Consider the following 27,636-nt stretch of genomic DNA (forward strand, 5'->3'; position numbering starts at 1 on the left):
AAAAAAAAAAAAAAAAATCTCAAATGGAGAGCTTTACTGTGAAAGTAAACGTGCGACTGTGTTCCTTCTTCCACCTCCAGCCCCTGAGGCAGGAACATGTTTTACGTTAGTGGCCGACAGTAGAACTTGCTGGATGGAACATGCTTCATTCGCGACTTGCTAAGTGAACATTTGGGTTCCTACTCAGCAGGCAGGCCAAAGTGGGTCCTGAAAGGGGGCTCCCGGGTTCTCTTCTCAAAATTCAGTGTCTTCAAGTAGCTCATTCTTAATCCCTAAGATGTGGCTTCGACCCTGAGATGCTGGCTGACCGTGGGAGGTTGCCCTTCGTGTAAGTACAGCATTCCTTCCAAAGAGCATACGTGCTTCACACAGCTGATCTCTGCCATGTCGGTGTGAAGTAGCGGAGGGCATAGCGGGAGAGAAGCTGGCCTCTGAGTCCTACTTGAAGGTTGGCTTTAGGACTTCGTGGTTGTGTGGCCTTAGGCTGATCCGGTTCTCTGAAGAGCCCTGATGTTCTTGCAGTACAGGTGGTTGTGAGAGTCAAACGAGATAGAAAGCAGTTTAAGGTCTGGGAAATACTGTACAAATGAATGGCACTGTGGGTCCCTATGACCTTTCAGATTTGTCCTAACCCACTTTTATCAGTTTACAGAGCTTGATTAACCGTCCGCGTTCTTTCGTACTCTCACTGTCTTTGTGCCTGGATTCTCTGTTCCTGGAATGTGCTTTTCTGTAGGGCACCCCCCAAACACACACCTTCTCCTTCCCTCCTTCGTTTCCCATGGTATCTGTACTTACCCCTTAGGGCACCAGTCACCGTGCACATAACTGCTTATATCTCTCCCTTTAGACTGTGAATTCTTTGCTGGACACATATTTCGTTAATCCTTACAACCATTTCAGTGCTGGTGCAAAGTAGATGATTAATAAATATTTGTTGAACGAAACGTAAAGAAAAAAAAAAGAACAGGTCCAGAACCAAGATTCGAGTGTCAAGACTTTATGTCACTAGTTCAAGATTCACGTCCTTTGCAGGATTCTTACCTTTTGCTTTCAGCTATGTTGAAATTCAAGGCCTTCCATAACCTGACATTTTTCTCTCTACCTCATTATAGAGGTTTCCTGTCAGCACCCTCTTACTAGGGTACTTTTGAGAAGTCAGAATATCTGGGCTCCAGCTCTCAGCTGGACCACTCACTAGCTTCTGATTTAACCAAAAAAATCACCTTTGGCCCAACTTCATCACTTATCAACAGTGAGTGGTATTGCAGTATTCCGGAACATTATGATTAGTTAGGAGATGCTTAGCGAGTCATATTTAAAAATACCAAAGCTCGTGAATTATTTTACTTTACAAAATACGGATTAGAATTATATCTCTAAAATAAAGCCTCTGTCATTCACCTTCTGATAAGAAAGTACCTGCCTTCTTGAGGGAAAAAGGGCTAAATTATCAAAAGCAGTAAATTCTGCTGGATTCATATTCTGAATTCACCCATGAGGTCACTGCCTGTTCTGAAACTTTCAGAGTCTGAGTTCTCTTCACACTGAGACACAAATAAAGGCTGGCTTCGTCTTTCTCTACAAAGTATACCACAGCAGCAGAGACTTCAGTTGGTTAAATGAGCAGGTGCAAATATACAGACCCTTGAGAGTGGATCACAATGGGGGTTTCAGTGAAGGAAGGGAGCTGCCCCACTGACCACCAGCTGTGCCCCCAGAGGACACTCCGTGCTCCGTTGGTGACCGATGGCCGCCCTAGTCCTCATCAGAGCCGCTCAGGAGGGCCTTCTGGCAGGTGTGATCTGACTTCAGCTTGTGAATCCCAATGATTTCTCTGTCTCCAGGCCTCTTTACCCGTGTCAGGAAGCTGTAACGGGGAGACAATAATTGCAGATGGCGTGAGCCCCAGGTAGCCTCATTCCCTCACCCGAGGCTGCGAAGGCGCCCGCTGGCCTCAGAGCGTGTTTATGTCTCTGTCAACACTGTGGTGCCTCACCTGCATCTCCGATTCCTCAGGCAGCGCTCTTTGGTGGTGAGAGGACTCCCAGTCACTTACAGGTCAGTGATGTGGCTGAGACTCGAGACTCAACTTAGTTCCCCTGCCCCACAATTTGCTGATTCCCTGACCGGGCAGTAGAACTCAGAGAGACCATGGCCTGCTTTCCCTTCTGTTTGGTCTGTGTGGAACTCTCTCTGGGTGAACTCTGTCTCTTTGGGTAGGGAAATCAGGAACTAGGAAAGAACAGGGGGGGCTCTGACGACACAGAACTAGCAGGACCGGGTTGCAGTGGTTAAAGAGCTGGGCTCTGCCGTTTTCCCCTTGGGTGACCTTGATCCAGTTAGTCTTTGGAAGCCTTGGTTTCCCCGTCTATAAACATCACGTGCATCCTTTGTAAAGTGAGCGTTAAGTGGGGTAATTTACACACTTTAAGTGCTGACCACAGTGCTGGGACACAGTCAGTGCCTAGGAATTACTAGCTACTCTGGTAACCTCGGGAGAGCGAGCGCTTGCTGCTGTGGTGTCTTACCTGACCGTCACATGTCCCTGGGAAGTAGGGCAAAACCAGGAATAAGGTGTTGGGCTCTGAATGAACCAGGGACACAGCAGGGACTGCGGTTCGGTACTGATGGCCTAATGCAGAGTTTTTCCTTTCAAACTACGGACTTAAAATCCATCAGAACTGAGTTTGAAACCTGGGTCTGTGAGGTCGCCGTGACCAGACAGACGGTCCTTTAACTTCTCAGACTTCGTCAGCCTCACATGCAGGCATAGAGTGCCTTGCACAGAGCTTGGCATATAGTTGGCCCTCATTAGGTGGTAGACGTTAGCACTGCTTAGTTATGAAGGGTGGGGCGTGGAGGTAAAAAGGATGCAATGTAATACATTTCGGGGACGGGGCAGGTCAGGACAAACTTGGCAAAAGTCATCTTCTCTTGGACATACCAGTAAACCAGCGAGTAGCTGATGGCCACAACGCAGAGGGCGGCCAAGTAGTGCCAGCAGAAGCACATGGTGATGAACATGATGTTGGCGTCATCTTTCTGGTCCCATTCGGGTGCTCCAAAAAGCGGGAACAGCACAAACCCGATCTGGTGGATTACACAGAGAAGCCAGCCTTGTCATTAGGTGGGCCTGAGAAGCCCCCTAGCCTCCTGTGGCTGCCAGAGTGTCTGTCGTTGCCCAGACAACTCATTCCCCATGCCTCTGTTAGCATCGAACAGCCTCTGCACAGGAAATTGCTCTGTTAGCTCTGGTTTTAGGTAGCCTTACTTAAAATTTCAGGGCCCACGTTTCAGATGAACAGTTTTAAGCAAGTAGAGGCTGTAAGTGGTGTCAGTAGCTCTGCTGGGAAGGGCAGGCAGGTAAATAAATCCTCAGCCTGCTCGCTACCTGTGCTCTGTTGATGAAGCTTGTTTATGTGTCAGCAGGATATCGATGGCTAAAGTCACGTAGGTCAGGGGTGGGCGTGGGCAGAGAAGTGGCTTCTCACCCCCTTCGAGTGGTGTGTCGGTGCTGCATCTCCTGGATGCGCTCGGCGGGCCTGCTTCGTCCTTGCACCAGGTGAGGAGCCTGGTTTTGAATAATTACCTGCCAGAACCAGGTGCCCTGAAGGATAACGAGGCTGGTGCGGAAGAGTTCCAGCACGATGTTGTCCCGGAGGATCACTTCCAAGGTGAGGCTGACAGCCCCTGCGAACACGGCGCACAGCAGGAGCGAGTGGATGTGCTGGTCCAGCGGTGGCCGGTGGTGGACATGGTGGTACAAGAGGAAGCCTGTGTGGAGCAGGGGATGCTGTCGGGCCCGCCCCCGCCCCAGGGGGTCCGTTCCCAGCTTCAGCCTGACTAGGAAGTGTCTGTCTGGCACTTAGGAAGTCAGTTTATGTGACAATCTAGGGCAACAAACCGATGCAGGGGTGTGTGTGTGTGTGTGTGTGTGTGTGTGTGTGTGTGTGTGTGTGTGTGTGTGTGTGTGTGTGTGTGTGTGTAAGCGGGTGTAAGCAGCAGAGGATGAATCCTAACATCTCTTTACCGAATTTGTGGTAGGTAGGTTTCAGTCCAGGATGGGAAGGTGAGATGTTGCTGATTTGTGACCAGTTGTGTGTTTGTACTTGACGTTCAGTTTTACCCTCATTCAACCTCTTTTCAGTTCTTCCCGAGGTTCAGAAATCAATGAGGGGTTGGATTACAACATGCTTTCTCTCATCCAGTTAACATGAGTTGCGTTGGGAGATGTGTCCTAGCCACTGGGTGGGAGTCCGGACAGTGACAGCGCAAGGTTGGGGTAGAGCACGGAGAACCTCTCCCCTAAGCAGAGGGTCACCCCCGTGCGTGATGGCACCCCGCCAGTACTTCGTGCGGAGGGCGGGGCGGGGGCGGGCGCTGGGCGGGCAGGGGGAGTTGGTGCTCTGCCAGCCAGAGCTCTGGCTAAAAGCCTCGTGCTTTCCTGTGCTGCTTTATGGAACGTGCCACCTGTACCGTCCAGAGCACAGGATCAGGTCCTGTGTAGGATTCTGAAGCTCAGAGACTAGGGTTCTCTGGGGAAGATGATTACATTTGCAATATTTCTGATCTGCTGTGCTCCCGTCCCTCTAAGTCTCCGTCCACACCACCCAGTCACCTTCATTGGAAACTGCCACAGCCATGACCAGTCTGTCCAGCCCCAAGGGGATGTGGGTGATGAGGTAGGTCAGCATGTCCACGAGTCCCGAGACCCCAAAGAACAGGTACATGGTGCTGTGCTGCCAGTTCATGAGCTTTACCCAGTGGTCCTCGTGGGACAGGTGGAGGTGGGGCCCGTCCGGAACAAACTGCTCTGCCAGCATGCCTGCAGGGAAACGGGAGTGGAGGTTAGGGAGGGAAGAACAGCTCCAAGACAAATAGACGGCGAAGTGACCCCGAGTCATGGCGAAGGTGGCCCACGGCTCTGTGGACCTACTCTGCTGCCTCAGATGCAGCTGTTTCGGGATAAAATACGTATTTGCTGGGGAACCTGTGCAGACATGTTGCCTTTGTTGCCGTTCCTTTGGGGGAGGGGGGAGAAACGGCGATAGGAACGCAGCCACACAGGTCCCCAGGACATTGTCCAGCAGTTGAGATGACAGCAAGGCATTGCCTCTTAAGTGAGAATGTGGCTGATGCACTCTCTGGGCGTCCCCTCTGCCAAGTGGGCCGCGAGGTGAACCTGGAAAGGGACAATTAGGTGGAAAATGATAGAATGCCAGCGAGACACACTGCAGGTGAAGATAGCTGTGGCAAGCCCAGCGGCTTCCGGGTGTGTGCTTTTCCTGCGCCCGGGGCGAGCTCGGAGCTGAGGGCCCTTCCCATGGCGCTCGGCCTCTGTCCCAGACACTGGGAGAACAAGGCCAAGACCACACCTTGGTGATCCTGGCCACCCTGTAGCTCAGGAGACGGGGCTGGCACACAGGTGAAGCAGTGCCACAGGGCAGCTCTCACTTCTTGGGAGCAAAAGATTCATTCGCCTTTTGCCTGGTGCCCAGAATGTTCTCGGAGCCTAGAATAAGTCCTCCGTGACAACGTTCTGGACCGTTTCCCAAACATTTCTTTCTCAACCCAGATCCCCACCTCCTCTTTTTTTTATTAATATTTATTATTTATTTACTTATTTGGCTGCACCAGGTCTTCGTTGCGGCATGTGGGGTCTTTGTTGCCACGTGTGGGCTCTTGGTTGCGGCATGTGGGATCTAGTTCCCCGACCAGGGGTCAGATGCAGACCCTGTGCATTGGGAGTGCAGAGCCTTAACCACTGGACCACCAGGGAAGTCCCCAGCCCCTTTCTGAATTCATGTACAAAGGATGAAGGTGCTGGTGGAAGCAACCCAGGAAAAGGACGTCCCAGTGACAGGAGAGCAGAAGGCCTCCGAGAGCAGGGACTGTGTCTGTTCCCCCCACTCCACCCCACCCGGCACCCAGACAGCAAGCTCCTGGCACGTGGCAGAGGCCCCAAGAGACCGTTCTTGGATGAGTATTAGTTTCACATAGCAAGGAGGCTAAATACCATTTTTCTAGCTTTTCTAAGGCCAAGTTGATGCTGTCCTTTACCGTTTAAGCCACATGGGCCCTATCATTTCGCAGCTTCAGAGAGACGACAAAGCCTTTCCGATGCCTGGGTGACTGGTGAAGGGGACATTCAGCTAGACTGTGACCTTTGCTCACTCCACGGGGAGCTACTGCCCTTGCTTCCGTTCCTTGGAGAAACTGTAGGCCAAAGGGGACAGGTGGCAGAATGTAGCTGCAGGGTGAGCTCCCTCCTCACTCACGTGATGGGCCGGTCCTGACAAGGAATTCTGCCTGCTCTTGACACCGCTCGTTGTTCCGCGAGGGCCACCAGTGGGCTGGATGGCTGTCAGGTGACCATGGGAGTGGGTGGGTTTGTTGGAACGGGGCGCAGTGAAGGAAGGTCCCCCTCAGGCAGCTGTCGGTTGGCTTTTCTCACTCTCTTCCACTGCTTCTCTGACTAGCCTTCCAGCATGAATCCCCATCTCTAAGCACTTGAGATTTGGGGATGGAGGGTACGAGTTGGGTGTTAACCACTCCTGAGGTTCTAGTGGAGGGAGACAGCTGGGGGGAAGAAAGATGACTTTTCTAAAACTAAGCTCCGTTTAGTACCTTCTCATAACTCACGTACATGAGCTTAACTCTAATTTGTTCTTATTTTCTCTTTCTCTGTTTTGTCTTTTTCATAAAGTATGTCTTCTATTTCTACAACTTACGCCTGTGTTCTTACAAATTATACCTGTATCCTCCTAGGGCAAAGAATGCTGCAGTCTATGTGGTAGTTTTTCATAGTGTGAAACTTAGAACCATGATGTAAGGTGCTATTAAACTGTCAATGTTACTAAACTCGGTACACAATAGATGCTATGGTAAAATATTTAGTGCCCCAAATTCTCGTTATGTTATCCCTGCCAGTGGAGACATCCATTTTTCACAGGGTCCAGGAAGTGGGTTACGGGTTCTGGGTATGACAAGGAGATCCCTGGGCCAAATGACCCCCTTCCTTACCGATGACTGAAAATAAAGTTCTGATGGCGGCCTCAGTGACCTCAAGACGCTGATAGTGGTGAGTCAGTCGGCTGCTCTTCCCCTTTTGGTGAAAGTACTTCAGTGGGTACTTCACTGACCACCACAGTCCAACTATCAAGAAGAAGCTCCCTGGGAGAGCGTGGCCCTTGAAATTTGCCATCGGGGTCCCAGGATACCTAAACAATAAAGGGACAGCTGTTAGGTGGCTGAATGGGGAAGACATAAATGGATAATTTGGCAGGAAACACAATCCGTGGCCGGGGATTCCGAGCTGTAAGCCATATTGAGAAGGAGCCCCTTATTCTCATAGAATAAGCCTGTGTTACGTCATTGAAGTCTTGTCCGCTCAGTGAGTTACAAGCCCAGGAGAATACCACTGGCCCTGAGGCTTTAGAAACGTGGGTAAAATAGGAGGGAGGAGAAGGAGGTTGGGTAAATACTTCCTGATCTTAGAGTAGAAAAGCCTTTCTAAACATAGAGGTAAAGGAGGGAACTAGAAAAGAGAAAGTCATCTGCATAAACATTTTACATATAAAACACATTAAAAGGCACACCATTTGGGAAAACGTTTGCAATAGCTGTGATAAATGGATATTCCACTACAGAGCCTTTACAAGTTAATAAGAAAAAGACCGTAGAAGAATGGGCAGAAGACACAAACCACATAATTCACAAAATAACACAAATTGATAAACTCACTGTAAAGATAACGCAAGTGAAAAAATATTTCTCACCTAATTTGAAAATTTGAGGGTTTTTATGCAGCCCTCTAAGTATAATTGAATATGGTCATTCAGATTTGGTAAAATGACAGGCTGTTCAGCCAGAGATGTGTGGAGAGCCTGTATCAGCCCTTCCATGACTCATTTCTAGGGTTTTCCCTGTTAAATTCCTGGTTGGTCTGCTGCTCACCCCAGCTGTGCATTTCCCCTGCTCATTCCCGAGTGTTCATTTCCATGCTTAGCTTGTGAAGCCAAGCGTTTCTGACCCCCCATCACTGCCCTGAGCTGTGTCTGTTTCCTGGCAGCCGAGCAACTTATTTTCATGGCCAGTACCAGCATATTTAAAAGTCATTGAGGGCTTCCCTGGTGGCGCAGTGGATGAGAGTCCGCCTGCCGATGGAGGGGACACGGGTTCGTGCCCTGGTCCGGGAAGATCCCACATGCCGTGGAACGGCTGGGCCCGCGAGCCATGGCCGCTGAGCCTGCGCGCCCGGAGCCTGTGCTCTGCAACGGGAGAGGCTACTACAGCTAGAGGCCCGCGTACCACAAAAAAAAGTCATTGAGTGAGGGGGACTCTTGTTAGGGTGTGGCCTCAGAACCCACAGCCTTCCACTGTTTAGCTGAACTACTTCATAATATTGCCGCCTCAGCATCCTTTTGTGTGGCCAGTGTCCTGGAGGGGCCTTGAACTGACACCGGCCCCTCCTGTGAGCATGCCCTTGAAACAGCTGCAGAGTCACAGCGATAGTCTCTTCCACGTCCCAGGGCCTTCCCCCTGGTGGACCCCTTGGATGAGCCCCCTGCAAAACTTACGAGAACCCTGGTCTTTTTGGTTTGAATTGTGCAGTCTGGTTTCCCTGGGAACCCTGAAGCACTCCATCTGTGGACCTTAATAAAGGCGTATGTCCCAGTCTGGCCTCCCTCTGCCTGCACCCTGCCTTGACCTCCCACCCTGTACTCCTCCAGGGCTGTGAGTAGTCAGCTTCTCTATTTCGGTTCTCTTGCGGGCTTTTGTCGGACTGAGGCTCACGATGCGACATCCAACATTCCAGGACCCTTATTTAACAAGTAATTTAACAATCACCACAGCTCAATTTGTTGTCTACCTTTGGTCAATTTCCAGTTCCCTGCAATTGTTGGTTTTGATAATTTTGTTTAGTGCTGTGCTTATATTTTTGCGGGGGGCGGGGTGGGTGTTTTGCAGAAAGGAACTGCCTGTCTCTTTATGCTGCCGTAACTGCAAGGCCTTCTCATTCTTTTTTAATCCTCTACTGAAAAACATTAAAAAAAAAAAGCTCCACTTTTCATTTAATGTTTAACACAGGTCCCTTTCCAGGTCAACCTGTTACACTCCTTTGTTTTCCTAGTCAGAAGTGCAGAAAAACCAGCTTTACAAATCCTCCCTGCCCTTCCCTGTTTTTCTGAGAGGCAGAACCCTAAATGGAGGCACAGTCCTTGTCTGCTTGTGTGGCGTCCGTACCAATTTGTCAAGCCTCACCCTTGCCTTTTACCTGGTTTAAAATTCATGCCAGTGGATCGTAGGGCCTGCAGCATGTCTGAAAAAACTCCTTTTAACTTTCTGGAAGGCTGAGGACGTTGATTTGATGGGGAAGAGGAGCAGGGGAGGTAGATTTCTTCCATTAACAAATTAATAGGTTATTCGATTAGCTACATTATAGAACGTCTAGAGAGAGAGGACGGGTCCAGTTTCAAAAAAGGAACAAGACAGTAACTTCAAACAGAACAATAAAAATTTAGACTTTCAATAATTTGGATAATACCATTCAGATAAAGTCCCTGAGAAGTCTAGCTTAAAAAATAATTTAAAAATATTAAATAAGAAAGCAAACATTTAAGGGGTGAGTGCCCTTGAATACACAGAATGGTGTGGTCATTGCACAGTGAGATACGTCAATCTACAGAAAAGCCACAGGTAGGAAAACATTAGAAAGTGCTTCCACAGAGACAAATTCCCTTACTTTTAATATGTTTACTCTCTTTTAATATTACATGAGATGGAATGGGAGTATGAAGGGAGAATTAAGTGTTTTGAGGGGTAGCAGCTTTGAGTTAAAGCTGGAAGCCAAGCAGGCTAGAGGTTTAGGCAACTTTTCATTTCACGTCTGGGGAGATCACTGGAGAAGGAACATTGTCTGAGTAAGGTTTCACCAGCTTTCCTTGTACTCCTGGTTTTTAACCATTTCCCTCAGTCTGCATTCCCTTTTTTTCATTTAAAGTAATTGAAATGGAAGATAAGGTAGAAGGTGCCAGAGGAAAAGGAGGTGAGAGTGGGGAAGAGTGGGGAGCACGGAAAGAGGAGGGAGGGAGAATTGTAGGAGTAGGGGGTGATGGTGCAGAGGAGAGGAGAAACTGTGGTCGGTGCCATTTGCCTGTAGTTAAAAATAAAACGGTGTGGTGCCTTTTCTTTTTTAATAAATCCAACATTTCCCCCTATTTTAGATGGGGAAAGTAGGAATTGTGAAGGAAAGGGTGTATGTAGATGAGTGACAGGATCAGAAAAAGGAGCAAGAAAAGAGAATTTTGTTCCTCATGTGCTTTGTCTTTGCAACCTCCAAAATTAGCAGGATCGAGGGCTTGGCATTCATGGCAGGGGAAGAGTTAAAGCCAATTTCCTCATTCCTCAGGATACAGATACATAGACTACCAACTACACAGCCTGGATCTCTGCTTAGTTCCAGTCATACCTGTGACTTACGTTATCTTCACCGTGGAATGTTATGTAACCACTAACAAGAATGAATTAGCACTATACCTGCTGTTCTGGGAGGTTTTGCACGAGTTACTGTTGGGGGAGACATGAAAGGTGGAAAAGACTGCTTATAATGCGACCCTGTTTTGTGCAGCAGTGTACGTTCCGCATATCTGTATACACGTGTACAGGTGTATGATTTGCATGAACGGGGAAAGCAGTGTGGAAGATAATTCGAGGGTATTTCGTGTTCATTGAGCACTTCTGGCTCTGTCTTCTAGGCATGTGGTATGGTTGCACTTTCTGGCTCCCTTGCGGTTGGGTGGGGTCTTGTGAGTTGTGAGCGTAGGTGACGTGTTACTTCTGGGCTGACCTGTGTAATTGCCAGTTCAAGACCCCCAGAACAGTCACCTCTCCCTTATCACTATCAGTATTCATGACGGTAGCTCCTCCGTCAGCCTAGATCCCAGAGTGAGGAGACACGGAGCAGAGCCCCAAATCAGCCGCGATGAACACATGGCATGAGAAGTAAACGGGGAAGCATCACTGAGCTCCGTGGACCGTTATTATCCAGCAGAACCTAGCCTGTTCTGAATCATACAGCTGTATACTAGGCTAACGTTAACAGGTGGGACACTCAGGCTTTTGTAGTTTTTTTTTTTAAATATTGAAAATCTTTATTAAATCCAGGGAAGAAGTAGTTGTGGTGCCATAAGAATGGCAGAAATTGTACCAAAAAGGTGCCAAAGACAATTGTGGTAAATTCTCTCTGAGCTGCCCTGACTCGTCACCTCCTTTCCTACCTGATATCACATAGATGCATTTTCTCTCTTGAAATGGTTCTTCCAGCCCCACCTTACTGTCCTGCCTAAAAAGACAACCTAATTCGAATTCAGGCACCCAGGGGTCTGTTACATTGCAGGGCAAACCTGGAGGTCCATTTCTCGAGTCCAGTAGTTCTCTGGGGGACCGTTTGTCTGAAGATTGATTGATTGATGGCTGCGTTGGGTCTTCGCTGCTGTGAGCGGGCTTTCTCTAGTTGCGGCGAGCGGGGGCCACTCTCCGTGGCAGTGCGCAGGCTTCTCCTTGCGGTGCCTTCTCTTGTTGCATAGCACGGACTCTAGGCACGCGGGCTCAGTAGTTGTGTGGCACACGGGCTTAGCTGCTCCGCGGCATGTGGGATCTTCCTGGGCCAGGGCTCGAACCCGTGTCCCCTGCGTTGGCAGGCGGACTCTTAACCACTGTGCCACCTGGGGAGCCCTGCTGACGTTTTTGACGGTTACCGAGCGGCTGGTGGTGGTGTTACTGGCATCTGGTGGGCGGAGACCAGCCACTAGACATGACATCTTACAGCGCACACGACAGTCCCCCACAGCAACAGATGTGCAGTCCTGAGCTCCTAGTGATGGGGTTGTGAGGCCCTGCTGTATTCGACGTCAGCTTCCTATTCTCCTTTTTTCTGGAAGGAAATAGAAATTAGGCTGCCTGCCTTTCTCTGTTATTTATGCCAGGGTGTTCTTCTCCTTTCAGAACTTTACGGAGTATAAGCCCACTTCCCTAACAGTTTTTTTCTTGGCTGTCCATATCTTTTTGTTTTTTGTTCTTTGTTTTTGTTTTTTTAAATAACAGCTTTATTGAGATATAATTCACATATCATACAATTTACCTAAAGTGTAAAATTCAGTGACTTTTGAGTATATTCACTGAGTTGTGCAACCATCACCACAGTCAATTTTATAATATTTTCATCACCCCCAAAAGAAGCCTTTCACCCATCAGTCACTCCGTTTCCCCCAATCCTCCCTCCTGTCCCCCACAGCCCGAGGCAGCCACTAATCTACTTTATAGATTTGCCTATTCTGGACATTTCATATAAATTGAATCATACAGTATGTGGTCTTTTGTGCTGGCCTCTTTCACTTAGCATGTTTTCAAGGTTCATCCCTGTTTTCCAAAGTGGCTGCATCACTTTACAATCTCACCGACAAGGTATGAAGGTTCCAGTTTTTCTACATCCTTACCAACACTTAATTATGTCCATCTTTTTTAGTTCAGCCATCCTAGTGGGTGTGAAGTGGTAGCTCATTGTTTTGTTCCATTTTGCTTCCCTAATGATTAGTGATGTGGAGCATCTTTTCATGCACTTATTGGGCATTTGTATATCTTCTTTGGAGAAATGCCTGTTCACATCCATTGCTCATCTTAAGTTGGGTTATTTGTCTTTTTATTGTTGGGTTGTAATAGTTCTTTATATATTGTAGATACAAGTCCTGTATCAGATACATGATTTGGAAATATTTTCTCCCTTTCTGTGGGTTGTCTTTCTTTATTGTGTCCTTTGAAGCTCAGAAGCTTTGAATTTTGATGAAATCCAGTTTATCTTTTTTTTTCTTATTTGTACTTTCTGTGTCATATCTAGGAAACCACTGCTTAACTCACCATCATGAAGATTCACTCCTATGTTTTCTTCTAATATTTTTATAACTTTTGCTCTTATGTTTATGTCTTTGATCCATTTTAATTAACTTTTTAGGTATGGATCCAACTTTATCCTTTTGCATATCCAGTCATCCCAGCCATTTGTCGCAAAGTTTCTTCTTTCCGCCATTGAATTGTCTTGGTGGCCTTGTCTTCTCTTTTACTCTTGAAAATGGATTTCATCAATCTTCAGGGGAGGGCTTTGCCTATAATAATGTCAAACTGTGGTGAAGAAAGAGTAATTTAGCTATTGTGACACATATATTAACTTTTTTTTTTTTTTTTTTTGCGGTACGCGGGCCTCTCACCGCTGTGGCCTCTCCCGTTGCGGAGCACAGGCTCCGGACGCGCAGTCTCAGCGGCCACGGCTCACGGGCCCAGCCGCTCCGCGGCATGTGGGATCTTCCCGGACCGGGGCACGAACCTGCATCCCCTGCATCGGCAGGTGGACTCTCAACCACTGCGCCACCAGGGAAGCCCCCTATATTAACTATTTTAATAGAGTGTTGGGACAGTAAAGGGAGGACTCCAGTTCAGCCTGAGGGAAAGAGGAGGAAGATTACAGAGGGAAGTGTCACTGAAGCTTCCTTGAAAAACAGGTAAACACAGGTACTATGCGTGGAGTTCTAGGCAGAGCAGACAGCACATGCAAAGGCTGAGAGGCAGCTGCAGCTGATCATCTCTGCGGCTGGGTGGAGCTGCTCACTGTTTCTGCCCTGCCATCCCCACCGTCTTTACCGAAAACACCAGGTGGCTTTCTCTTCCATGGGGGGAATGCATTAAGCCTCGAAATTCGATTGGGAATGGAAAAAGACAGTCTACTTAAAAAAGTCAAAGACCTTGGCTGAGTCCTGTAAACTCGCTGAATCTCAGTACCCCTCCTTCTAAAAAGGGACATTAATGTCTACCTCACAGGGATCTTGTGAGGGTTAACTGAAAATGTCCAGCAGCTCACTAGAACAAGTGTGTAATAAATGTCAGTTTCCTCTCTTCTCTGGTGCTCTTATACCCATTCCCGCAGTCCATGGGGGAGAAACCTGGGCTTCTCTCTTAGGAGAAGTAAATGATTGAACCAAAGCTGCTGTCCTTTGCTTTGAGTGGCTGACCCTAAGGTGGGGAAATCACTGTTGAACCTTTACCTCACCTTGGAGAGGGTGGTGGTTGAGTGTATTTTTTTTTTTTTTTTAAATGGGAACAGGAAGTGTGTTTGGTTAGTAGGGAGCAGGTTATGGGAAGAATATGGCATATTCTTTTACTGCAGAACATGGTTTTTATACTTTCTGAATCTGTCCTTGCCAACGGAAACACTCAGATGGTTTCTGGTTTGCGTTTACTTTGGAATACAACCAACCGTGCCTGACTGAGCTTTCTGTTCCTCTGCAAATAACAGGGTTGATACCCCTCATTGTTCTATGAGCTGCTTGTTAATAGAATGTGGAAGAAGCACAAGGTGCAGTGTTGAAAGTTCCAACAGGCTGATGTGACCATGGCTTAGTCCTGAACTTCAGGCACGGTGTATCCCTGCTCTACACTAGCCTGAGAGGCCTTAAGCAACTCTGAAGTCCATCACTTGTCTTCAGATTTTGACAGCTACTGTGTCATTGTTATTTTCTCTGTGGGGCGGGTCCTTGAACAGCATGGTCAGAAGGAGTAAGACCGGAATGAGTCTGAACCTTGTTCTGGCATGAATTCATGATGATATGGAAAAGATCACCATGAACAAGAGCTCAGTGACCTCCCAGCTCGGTTGGGTTCCTAAACAAAAGATGTTCTCATTTCTGCTTGCCGCCCCACCCCCTGCCACGTGCACCTATGAAATACTAGAGTCAATGCTGCGTGCTGAGTAAATAATCAAATGAATAAGAAGGGATCCCTCCCGTCAGGGAGTTTATAATCCAGCAGGGAGCTATATACTTGTGAAAAATTGAACGTCATGAGATATACTGACAGCAGTGCTTGGGGACATGAGTAGAAAGTGAATAACTTTCACCGGAGAATCTGAGAAGGCTTCACGGAGGGGGCTGGCGTTGGATCTGGGCGTTTCTCGATTGCCTCTTTCAAACTTTCGAGAATTAGGCGATCTTACTGGAATCTTGAATTAAGGACTGAAGAACAAGTCTTGGCTAAGTTCCATTATTTCTCAAGCTCTAATAAAGAACTTTGGCCTCTGAGTCAGAAGACCTGGGTTCTAGTCCAGGTTTTGCTGTGAACTTACTCTATGATCTTGAGCACGATACGTAAGCTCTCGGGATTTCCTTGTTTGTTAAATGGGTATAGTTTGGAAGAGGTAACCTCCATGGCCCTTCCTAGTTCTAAAATCTCTCTTCTGAAATGAAAAATGAAAAGGAATTAGAGCAGGTTGAGTCATGGCAAGGGAAAATGGAACTCAGGTTATGGATGTCAACAACAGAGATGCAGTTACGAGTTGCCGCTTCAGCATACGTTAGAGTAAAAGGGGCATCTCTGGACTTGAATGGTTGGCTTATTTTCCAAGCAACAAGCAAAAAAGTTTAGTATATTTCCCTTCGTTCCCTACTTTCTGCTTCACTAGCAGCCCTTCTTGCCATGTGCAAGTCTTCCTCCCGTCTCCCGTAGACTAGTCTTTGAAAACGCATAGCTTCCCTTAAACCTGAGTTCGGCCAACTCCAGGTCAACCTTTTCTCTCATTCTGTTAACACTGAGAATGGAATATTTCCTGCCAGGTCAGTAAACAAAGGATGTCACCGTGGTCAGCGATTGCAGCCACCACAGACAGTGAGCTGGTGAGCCCTGAGGGGACTCAGGATGAGAAAACACAGGATACTGGCCCCAGATAGCTGAGGTGCACATCAAAGGAATGATTTCAGTGAGCTCAGACTCTTGCATCTTCCCATCCATAGAAAAGCGCTAAATTCCTTAACTTGGGATATCTGGTTTTCTTTAATTTACAATAATTGTTTGACGTTCAGACTACCTGCCATTTGTTGCAAAACTCCTATATATCCTAGCTCTCCCCTCACCTCCTTGGAGCACTTCTCTCAGGGTTACTTGAGATGCTGCCTCGTGGGCTTGAAGTGCTAAAAATTCCCACCAAATAAAACATAACTCGCAACTTCTAGGTTGTGAATATTTTTTAAGTTGACAACATCATTGAGACTAAGGCACCATCACCTCAATTTCCTCTCCTTCACCTACAAATTCATACATACCCACACCCATTCTTCTCCTCAGACTCACCCCTCCTCTCATGGACCATCCTCCATCTGTGCTTCTGATTTCATCCTCACCTGTGCCCTCTGGGCCTCGTTCTGTCGATGTGAACTTCTCTCACCCTTTATAGCCTTTTCCCCTTCGACTATGACCAGGCCCAAGACTTTTTCACACAAAATAATAACAGAAAAAGGAAAAAGAACAACCGTGTGTCCTTCTTCCTAGTTACTATTTCAGTCATAAGAATAATACATCTAATGTATATAAAAGGTACAAAGAATAATTTAACAACTGTGTCCCACGAGCCAACTTAAGAAATAAAACATTCCTAACATCCTTGGGGCTTCCTATTCGTTGACCCCTCCACCCCTCCATTTTTTTTTTTTTTTTTTTTTGGCCGTGCCATGCGGCATGTGGGATCTTAGTTCCCTGACCAGGGATTGAACCCATGCCCCCTGCAGTGGAAGCGTGGAGTCTTAAACACTGGACTGCCAGAGAAATCCCCCATTGACCCCTCCTTGACCATCTCCCCTTACTTCCCCCTGAGAAGCAACCATCATCATGAATTGTGTGTTTAGCATTCACTTCTTTCTGCTTTACTATATACTGCATACATTTACTATGTACATTATCTCCAAGCAACATATAATTTTGCAAAATTTTATGCTTTATATAGTCAAAATATGTGGATCTTTGGGGAGAGGGATAAATTGGGAGATTGGGATTGACATATACACACTACTGCATATAACATAGATAACTAATAAGGACCTGCTGTATAGCACAGGGAACTCTACCCAATGCTCTGTGATGACCTATATGGGAAAAGAATCTAAAAAAGAGTGGATGTATGTATATGTATAACTGATTCACTTTGCTGTACACCTGAAACTAACACAACATTGCGAATCAACTATACTCCAATAACAATTAAAAAACAGAAAACATGTAGATCTTTTCCTCATCATCTCACCCAGTTAGTAGCCAATAAATAACTTTGATAATTACTTATAGATAATTAAAAACAATCTTTAATATTAAAAATTACTTGAGAAGTCATTAATTATTGAACTCAATTACCACTTGAATGACATTTTCTTTGGATAGAAAGGAATTTGGGTGGTTTTGTGTAATGCAGTCAGATATTGTCAACATCAGTTAAGTTTCTTGAAAAAAACCTGGAAAGACAATTGCTGACTCCATTTGGTCCTCCCTCTTCACCACCACACTGAAATTGTATTCAATATGCCCTCTATTGTTTCATCCAATGGAAATCTCTAAAGTAGTATCTAATAGACCTCTTTTCTGTTCCCGAGGCTACTCTGTAGTTGACACTGTCAACTAGTTACTTATCTTTGATATTATCTATGCCCTTTGGCTTTTGTAATGCATCTCTCCTGGCTCTTTCTGTTCATCTGCCATAACCTTCTTCCTGTCCTTTAACACAAGCAGCCTCGGGTCCATTTTATGTGTCTTCTTGTCTCAAGAACTCACACCTACCCATGGTTCATCTTCCACGTGCACGCTGATGACGCAGGGACTCTGGCCCTGACCGCTGAAATTTCAGACTCGCATATCTAACCACCTGCTGAACGGACAGACATGAATGGAAACACAAAGCTGCTTCTTGGACACCTCAGAGTCAACATGTCCCAAACTGAATTCCCCATCTTCCTTCCCCACCAGATCATCTTCTCTTCTGTATCCCAAACTCAGGTAATGGCTTAGCATCCAGTCACTCTCAAAGCCAGAATCCTGGGAGGGGGTGGTCATCCTAGATTCCTCTTTGTCCTTTGCGCTGCCCTGCAGTGTCCCAGTTCCCCGAGAGACTAGACATTCTGCTTATTTTGCTTCCCCAAATTTTCTGGTGTTCTCCCTTCTCCTTTGATTCCTACAGCAGTGATCTCATTTAGGCTCTCGTGGTCTTTTGCCTGGACTACTGCACCCCCTCTAGTCCTCCCATCCATAAATCCTTCCACTCTGCAGCCACCGTCACCTACTTAAAGTGTGAATCTGACTACAACACGATAGAATTTAGAATATTTCTTTGACTAACCACCTCATGGATTTGCATTGCGTGTCCCCAGGTCGTGGCTGTTGGTGTGTGTATCCAGCTTCATCACCCATTTCTCCCCACCACGACCTTTAAAGTATGCTCTTGACCTGTGCTATTCCCTCCCCCTAGTATGTCGTTCTCATTTCCTCTTCACCTGGCTTACCTTTACTCAGTTTTCAGTAGGTGGGCTTATCTCCTCTGGAAAGCCTTCTGGAACCTCCAGGTCAGGCTATGTGCTCCACCTCTGTGCTACCATACTACCTCAGACATCTTGATTTTTATCACTTACCGTGTCATATTAAAATTACACATTTACACGTCTTATTAGACTATAGCTCCTCAAGAGCAGAGACCTTATCTGCTTCATCTTCAACTTCCCATGGCTTAACACAAGCCTTAACATACAATTATAGTTCCTGGTCTGAACTGAACTGATGCAACTTAGCTTTGATCCTGAATCATAGGGAAACTATCTCCTAATCCAGGCATTAAGAAGGTTGCTGGTACCATTGCTTTTCCATATAATTTTTCAGCCTAGATAAGTGCTTACAAGAACATCTTACAAGTGCTGTGCCTCTTTGGCTGGTGTGGGGAAGCCCCTTCTCCCAAAGGAATATCTGATCTTACAGGTCCAATATGGCGTACCATTCTAGAGTGTCAGTTTCACCAAAAGATTTTTGGAAAGAGATGTGTTTTGAGGTAGCCTATTTTTTTTTTTTTTTTTTTTTTTTTGGCATTAAGAGAGGCTTCACCTTACGCCAGGCTGTTCCTTGCTAAGCCTCTGTGTCGAGGGAGCATATGTTCTATGGTGAGTGGTAGTGTTTAATAAACACTAATCTACAGGTCACTGTATTACGCTGTAGCCTAGTTCTTGTTCTAGAGCCTTCCATATAAAAATAAACAACCCCAGTGAGACCAAAGCATAGAAACGATCTCAAAAACAGGCAGAAGAGAGAGATTTTTCCTCCTGGGCTGAGTGAGGTTTGAAAAGGTGTCTGCCTCAGGCAGGGTAGGTCTTCAGAAATTAGTACACCACCGTGCTTTGTACAAAATATGCCAGGTGGTAGATAAAGGAAGGGGAGGGAAGGTAGGAAAACAATGTTAGAACCAAACAAAGAGAAGGTTTGGGTCAAAGTGGGGACCAGATCAGGGAGAGTGGAAGGAAGTGAGGGACAGGACAGCAAGGCACAGAGCACGAGGAGGGAAAAGAGTCAAACAGAACTGTGGCTACAGATGGGATGGAGGTGGGGTGTCTGCCGAAAACCCAAGAAACTATTACATCTTTAGTAAGGTGATAAGGGGGCGTTTTCACCCCTGGAAATTCTACCTGGAGTCCTGAGTTTGAGATCTTCCCAGTCTGGGTTCTGACAGCTGTTTCAGACATCAGATTTGAGAATGAGGTAGAATCCTCCCAGAGGGAGTGACAAAAAGATGCAAAAGGAACAGAGGAAACAGCAAGGGGACAAGTAGGAAGGGCTAATTTAAAATGGATAATGGGGAAAAAACCCAATAAATTGACAAAGGAAAAAATAAATTAAAAAAATGGATAATGGAGTCAATTTAATTCAAGCCATGTATATTCAGTGCCTGTTATGTATCAGGCATTGTTCTCGGGGGGTGGAGGATCAGAGGTAAGACTGCGCCCCAGCCTTCAAGGAGTTTGCAGGCTTCTTTGAAGGTGTCTGAGAAGGAAAAGCCAACAGTAGAAAATCCAGTATCTAATGCTTTCACCTTCCAGTTAAGAGGTCTTTGAAAGCTAAACCAAGAATCATTCCTGTACCATTTCTGTTACCTGGTGCTATAAAGCTTTCTCAGCAAAAAAAAAAAAAAAAAGTGACAAATCTGCCCCAAGTTTTGATTGTCACATGTCAGGCTGCAGAAGGGGAAAAGGATATGGATTTGGAGAGTGACCTTCAAGGGCAGAAACTCTGTCCCCAGATCTATCACCAAGACATCCTCCAGAGGTATTAGGAAAATATCTTCCCAATATAACCTCCTAAAGAAAAATACTAAGCTAATGTACTTTTCCATCATAATTAAATCTTCTCCCAAATGACCTACTAAGACAAACACTATCCTGATACGGAACTTCTCCAAAAGCCCTAATTTATCCTGGATTAATAAGTATTTCCTTGTAGGTGGGTAATGAATGTTTTGCAAATGGTTATTACAAAACAATTACTGATACATGTGCTCACAGGACTTTCATTGCCCTAGGATCTCAAACTTTTTTTTTTGTAAAAAAGCTGTGTCTCTGGAAGCCTTCTGATGGTCTCTGTGCTGCTGATAGAAGGTGATGCATAGAGGGGCACAAAAGCACCAGGTACTTCAAAGCGGGGGGGGGGGAGTCAAGAACAAATTCTGGTTTTGAATCCTAGACTACCACGGAGCCACCTCGAAACAGGAACCTCTACTATTAAACAAATTACATAATAAATCAGTCTAAGTTATCAATGGCCTTCTCTCAAACAAGAATAAACGGCTTTCTAATGAGAAACTGATTGTACTAGAAAGCTGCTAGAGACATAATGATAAGCCATCAAAAAAAGCCTGCTCTGCCTAATCACTCTGCAATGAGGCTCTCCCATCTGCAAGACACACTCACAGACTACATGTTAGTACAACATTCTTAAACATGGACATTTGAATACTGCTCCCAACATGAAAGACAGAACCAAAACAACAGAAAAGGGGACTTTGAAAATAAACACAGACATTGTAGGCAGCTGAAGAAAACTTTTAAAATGCAGATATGATGAGTTAATTTAATATTTTCAGAGAAATATGAGGAGATACTGCATACATGAAATAAAAACAGGATGCTATTAAAAAAAATTGGAAGTTCCCCTCCACCCCAAATTAAAGCCCTTGGGAATTAAACATATGATGCTAGAAATGCAAAAATTTAATAGAAGGGTTGGAAGATTTATTAGAACTAAATGACAAGATTCAAGACAGATTCAAGAGATCCAACATCTAAGTAATTAATATAGTTTCAGAAACAACAGAGGGAATTATATAACAGAAGAACTGAAGAATATGATTTTTAGATTGAAAAGGTCTTTAAAGTACCTAGAACAATGACCAAACCAAACAAGAAAAGCCCAGCATCAACTTACAACATCGTGAAATATCAGGACGTGAGGAAAAAAAGAAAAGAAAACCCTACAAACGTCCAGAGATTAAAACATAAGATGCCAAAAATCAGAATGGCATTAGCTTCTCAAGAGCACTATGAAAAGGTGGAAGGAAATGGAGCAATGCCTTCAAAATTCTGAGGGGAAATTATTTTCAGTTCATCAAACCATCAGTCAAGTGTGAAGGAAGAAAGATGACATCTTGAGTGCACAGGGTCTCAAAAACCAACCAAATCTTGTGGGGCCTGAATCTTACCCACTTTAAGAAAAAGTCCCCATTAGGAAACTTGCACAAGCCTCTTAGATAGCCTCATCCACCAGAGGGCAGACAGCAGAAGGAAGAAGAACTACAGTCTTGCAGCCTGTGGAACAAAAACCACATTCACAGAAAGACAAGATGAAAAGGCAGATGGCTATGTACCACAAGAAGGAACAAGATAAAACCCCAGAAAAACAACTAAATGAAGTGGAGATAGACAACCTTCCAGAAAAAGAATTCAGAATAATGAAAGTGAAGTTGATCCAGGACCTCGGAAAAAGAAAGGAGGCAAAGATCTAGAAGATGCAAGAAATGTTTAACAAAGACCCAGAAGAATTAAAGAACAAACAAACAGAGACGAACAATACAATAACTGAAATGAAAACTACACTAGAAGGAATCAATAGCAGAATAACGGAGGCAGAAGAACGGATAAGTGACCTGGAAGACAGAATGGTGGAATTCACGGCTGTGGAACAGAATAAAGAAAAGAGAATGAAAAGAAATGAAGACACCCTAAGAGACCTCTGGGACAACATTAAATGCAACCACATTTGCATTATAGGGGTCCCAGAAAGAGAAGAGAGAGAGAAAGGACCTGAGAAAATACTCGAAGAGATTATAGTCAAAAACTCCCCTAACGTGGGAAAGGAAATAGCCACCCAAGTCCAGGAAGCGCAGAGACTCCCATACACAATAAACCCAAGGAGACACACACTGAGTTACATAATAATCAAATTGGCAAAAATTAAAGACAAAGAAAAATTATTGAAACAGCAAGGGAAAAACGACAAATAACATACAAGGGAACTCCCATAAGGTAAACAAGCTGATTTCTGAGCAGAAACTACAAGCCAGAAGGGAATGGCATGATATACTTACAGTTATAAAAGGGAAGAACCTACAACCAAGATTACTCTACCAGGCAAGGATCTCATTCAGATTTGATGCAGAAATCAAAAGCTTTACAGACAAGCAAAAGCTAAGAGAATTCAGCACCACCAAACCAGCTCTACAACAAATGCTAAAGGAACTTCTCTAAGTAGGAAACACAAGAGAAGAAAAGGACCTACAAAAACAAACCCAAAACAATTAAGAAAATGGTAATAGGAGCATACATATTGATAATTACCTTAAACGTGAATGGATTAAATGCTCCAATCAAAAGACACAGGCTTGCTGAATGGATACAAAAACAAGACGTACATATATGCTGTCTACAAGAGACCCACTTCAGACCTAGGGACACACACAGACTGAAAGTGAGGGGATGGAAAAAGATATTCCATGCCAATGGAAATCAAAAGAAAGTTGGAGTAGCAATACTCATATCGGATAAAATAGACTTTAAAATAAAGAATGTTGCAAGAGACAAGGAAGGACACTACATAATGATTAAGGGATCAATCCAAGAAGAAGATATAACAATTATAAATATATATGCACCCAACATAGGAGCACCTCAGTACGTAAGGCAACTGCTAACAGCTCTAAAAGAGGAAATCAACAGTAACACAATAATAGTGGGAGGCTTTTAACACCTCACTTACACCAATGGACAGATCATCCAAAATGGAAATAAATAAGGAAACAGAAGCATTAAGTGACACAATAGACCAGATAGACTTGATATTTATAGGACATTCCATCCAAAAACAGCAGATTACACTTTCTTCTCAAGTGTGCACAGAACATTCTCCAGGGTAGATCACATCTTGAGTCACAAATCAAGCCTCAGTAAATTTAAGAAAATTGAACTCAAGCATCTTTTCTGACCACAACGCTATGAGATTAGAAATGAATTACAGGAAAAAAACCCAAAAAACACAAACACATGGAGGCTAAACAATACGTTACTAAATAACCAAAAGATCACTGAAGAAATCAAAGAGGAAATCAAAAAATACCTAGAGAAAAATGACAATGAAAACATGATGATCCAGAACCTGTGGGATGCAGCAAAAGCAGTTTTAAGAGGGAAGTTTATAGCTATACAAGCCTACCTCAAGAAACAAGAAAAATCTCAAATAAACAATCTAACCTTGCACCTAAAGGAACTAGAGAAAGAAGAACAAACAAAACCCAAAGTTAGCAGAAGGAAAGAAATCATAAAGATCAGAGCAGAAATAAATGAAATAGAAACAAAACAATAATAAATATCAATAAAACCAAAATCTGGTTCTTTGAGAAGATAAACAAAATTGATAAACCATTAGCCAGATTCATCCAGAAAAAGAGGGAGAGGACTCAAATCAATAAAATTAGAAATGAAAGAGGAGAAGTTACAACAGAAATACAAAACATCCTAAGAGACTACTACAGGCAACTCTATGCCAATAAAATGGACAACCTGGAAGAAATTGACAAATTCTTAGAAAGGTATAACCTCCCAACACTGAACCAGGAAGAAATAGAAAATATGAACAGACCAATCACAAGTAATGAAATTGAATCTGTGATTAAAAATGTTCCAACAGACAAAAGTCCAGGACCAGATGGCTTCACAGGTGAATTCTAACAAACATTTAGAGAAGAGCTAACACCATCCTTCTCAAACTCTTCCAAAATTGCGGAGGAAGGAACACTTCCAAACTCATTCTATGAGGCCACCATCACCCTGATACCAAAACCAAAGATACTACAAAAAAAGAAAATTACAGACCAATATCACTGATGAATATAGATGCAAAAATCCTCAACAAAATACTAGTAATCAGAATCCAACAACACATTAAAAGGATCATACACCATGATCAAGTGGGATTTATCCTAGGGATGCAAGGATTCTTCAATATATGCAAATCAATCAATGTGATACACCATATTAATAAATTGAAGAATAAAAACCATATGATCATCTCAATAGAAGCAGAAAAAGCTTTTAACAAAATTCAACACCCATTTATGATAAAAACTCTCCAGAAAGTGGACATGGAGGGAACCTACCTCAACATAATAAAGGCTATATACAACAAACCCACAGCAAACATCATTCTCAATGGTGAAAAACTGAAAGCATTTCCTCTAAGATCAGGAACAAGACAAGGATGTCCACTCTTGCCACTATTATTCAACATAGTTGTGGAAGTCCTAGCCACGGCAATCAGAGAAGAAAAAGAAATACAAATTGGAAAAGAAGAATTAAAACTGTCACTGTTTGCAGATGACATGATACTATACATAGAGAATCCTAAAGATGCCACCAGAAAACTACTAGAGCTAATCAATGAATTTGGTAAAGTTGCAGGATACAAAATTAATGCACAGAAATCTCTTGCATTCCTATATACTAATGATGAAAATTCTGAAAGAGAAATTAAGGAAACACTCCCATTTACCATTGCAACAAAAAGAATAAAATACCTAGGAATAAACCTACCTAGGGAGACAAAAGACCTGTATGCAAAAAACTATAAGACACTGATAAAAGAAATTAAAGATGATACCAACAGATGGAGAGATATACCATGTTCTTGGATTGGAAGAATCAATATTGTGAAAATGACTATACTACCCAAAGCAGTCTACAGATTCAATGCAATCCCTATCAAATTACCAATGGCAGTTTTTACAGAACTAGAACAAAAAATCTTAAAATTTGTATGGAGACACAAAAGACCCTGAATAGCCAAAGCAGTCTTTAGGGAAAAAAGCGGAGCTGGAGGAATCAGACTCCCTGACTTCATACTATACTACAAAGCTACAGTAATCAAGACAGTATGGTACTGGCACAAAAACAGAAATATAGATCAATGGAACAAGATAGAAAGCCCAGAGATAAACCCACACACCTGTGGTCAGCTAATCTATGACAAAGGAGGCAAGGATATACAATGGAGAAAAGACAGTCTCTTCAATAAGTGGTGCTGGGAAAACTGGACAGCTACATGTAAAAGAATGAAATTAGAACACCCCCTAATACCATACACAAAAATAAACTCAAAATGGATTAGAGACCTAAATGTAAGACCGGACACTATAAAACTCTTAGAGGAAAACATAGGAAGAACACTCTTTGACATAAATCACAGCAAGGTATTTTTTGATCCACCTCCTAGAGTAATGGAAATAAAAACAAAAACAAATGGGACCTAATGAAACTTCAAAGCTTTTGCACAGCAAAGGAAACCATAAACAAGACGGAAAGACAACCCTCAGAGTGGGAGAACGTATTTGCAAACGAATCAATGGACAAATGATTAATCTCCAAAATATGTAAACAGCTCATGCAGCTCAATGTTAAAAAAACAAACAACCCAATCCAAAAGTGGATAGAAGACCTAAGTAGACATTTCTCCAAAGAAGACGTACAGATGGCCAAGAAGCACATGAAAAGCTGCTCAACATCACTCATTATTAGAGAAATGCAAATCAACACTACAATGAGGTATCACCTCACACCAGTTAGAATGGGTATCATCAGAAAATCTAGAAACAACAAATCCTGGAGAGGGTGTGGAGAAAAGGGAACTCTCTTGCACTGTTGGTGGGAATGTAAATTGATACAGCTACTATGGAGAACAGTATGGAGGTTCCTTAACAAACTAAAAATAGAATTACCATATGATCCAGCAATCCCACTACTGGGCATATACCCAGAGAAAACCATAATTCAAAAAGACACATGCACCCCAGTGTTCATTGCAGCTCTATTTACAATAGCCAGGTCATGGAAACAACTTAAATGCCCGTCACGAGACGAATGGACACTAGTTCCGTAAAAAGGAACAAAATTGGGTCATTTGTTGGGACGTGGATGGATCTAGAGACTGTCATACAGAGTGAAGTAAGTCAGAAAGAGAAAAACAAATATCGTATATTAACGCATATATGTGGAACCTAGAAAATGGTACAGATGAACCGGTTTGCAGGGCAGAAATAGAGACACAGATGTAGAGAACAAATGTATGGACACCAGGGGGCGAAAGCGGCGAGGGGGTGGTGGTGGTGGTGGTATGAATTGGCAGATTGGGATTGACATGTGTACACTGATGTGCATAAAGTGTATGACTAATAAGAGCCTGCTGTATAAAAAAATAAAATCCAAAAATTAAAAGAAAAAAAAAAAGTCATTGAATTACAAAGTTGGGTGTGAAGGTGAATATTTACATTGAGGAAAGACATCACAACAAACAGGAGCCATGGAGACTCAGGGCTCTTTCTTTTAAAATCTCTTTAGAAAATTGAGCAAAAATGCCTCTCGATGGCAACCTGGCTCCCTGCCCATCCCCGACAGCTTGCAGTGATTTGCAGCCCTCGCAGTGGCCCCATGACTTCATCAGCTCCGGGTAAAGCTGCCTCTGCCTCCATGCATCCTTCCTCAGGAAACTATGCTCCAGCAGAACCAAGGAACGGAGTCCAAGGCATGGACTCCAAGGGACAGGAATCCTGTACAATCCACAGAATGCCAATGAGGGAGCTCCCAGGCTAACAAGGGGCTCAGAGAAGGACCAGTTCCAGAGAATGGGGGGAGCTGGCTGAGCAGGGATTTCCCAAGGGAAAAAAGAAAACTGGCTACTTACTTGGCATTGACTAACTCTACTGAGAGGAATTTTACCATCCTGTCGAAGGTTGAGCAAGAATTAGTACTCAACACTTAAGCAATTGAAGATGTAGCCATGACTAACTCCAGGACGGTAGAAAAGGTGGTACAAGAGAGGAGGTGTAAAAATCATGGTTTATCATATGGCTCAGTTGTGAGTAGTATTTACGTAGTCATAATGCAAACACTAAACATTAGTATATCGAAAAATATTATGATATAACTTGATATATTGGGACTTGCAAGAAAGGGAAGTGAAGGTGAGGTAGAATTATGAGGGTATAAGAGAGCTAAAGCCACATCCTTCAAGGTAGGATGTCAGTAGATACTATCTAGAACTGTGTGTGTGTGGCCGGGGGGTGGGGGGAAGAGCCAGTATTTGCATGTTATTTGGGAATATGATGGTAAACATGAGAAAAATGTAGCCGAAAGCATGGAAAGTAGTTGCCTCTGGGGATGCAGCTTAGTGTAAACTCCATAAAAACCTCGTAGAACT

At 44.2% G+C, this 27,636-nt stretch overlaps 1 protein-coding gene across 1 annotated transcript in view; it reads right to left on the minus strand.

Moving 5' to 3' along the window:
• Positions 1–984: 984 nt before the first annotated feature.
• The window catches only part of TMEM45B (transmembrane protein 45B), a 31,106-nt gene continuing 4,454 nt past the window's right edge, over positions 985–27,636 (minus strand). Inside the window, exons 2-6 of the mRNA XM_032641289.1 lie at positions 7,027–7,223; positions 4,622–4,828; positions 3,593–3,777; positions 2,948–3,093; positions 985–1,870 (exon numbers count right to left, since the gene is read on the minus strand). Coding sequence (XP_032497180.1) covers positions 1,759–1,870; positions 2,948–3,093; positions 3,593–3,777; positions 4,622–4,828; positions 7,027–7,207 — 831 coding nt within the window. The 5' untranslated portion in view covers positions 7,208–7,223 and the 3' untranslated portion in view covers positions 985–1,758. The remainder of the gene's footprint in view (positions 1,871–2,947; positions 3,094–3,592; positions 3,778–4,621; positions 4,829–7,026; positions 7,224–27,636) is intronic.

Source organism: Phocoena sinus, chromosome 8 (genome assembly GCF_008692025.1).
Source record: "Phocoena sinus isolate mPhoSin1 chromosome 8, mPhoSin1.pri, whole genome shotgun sequence".
NCBI lineage: Eukaryota > Metazoa > Chordata > Mammalia > Artiodactyla > Phocoenidae > Phocoena > Phocoena sinus.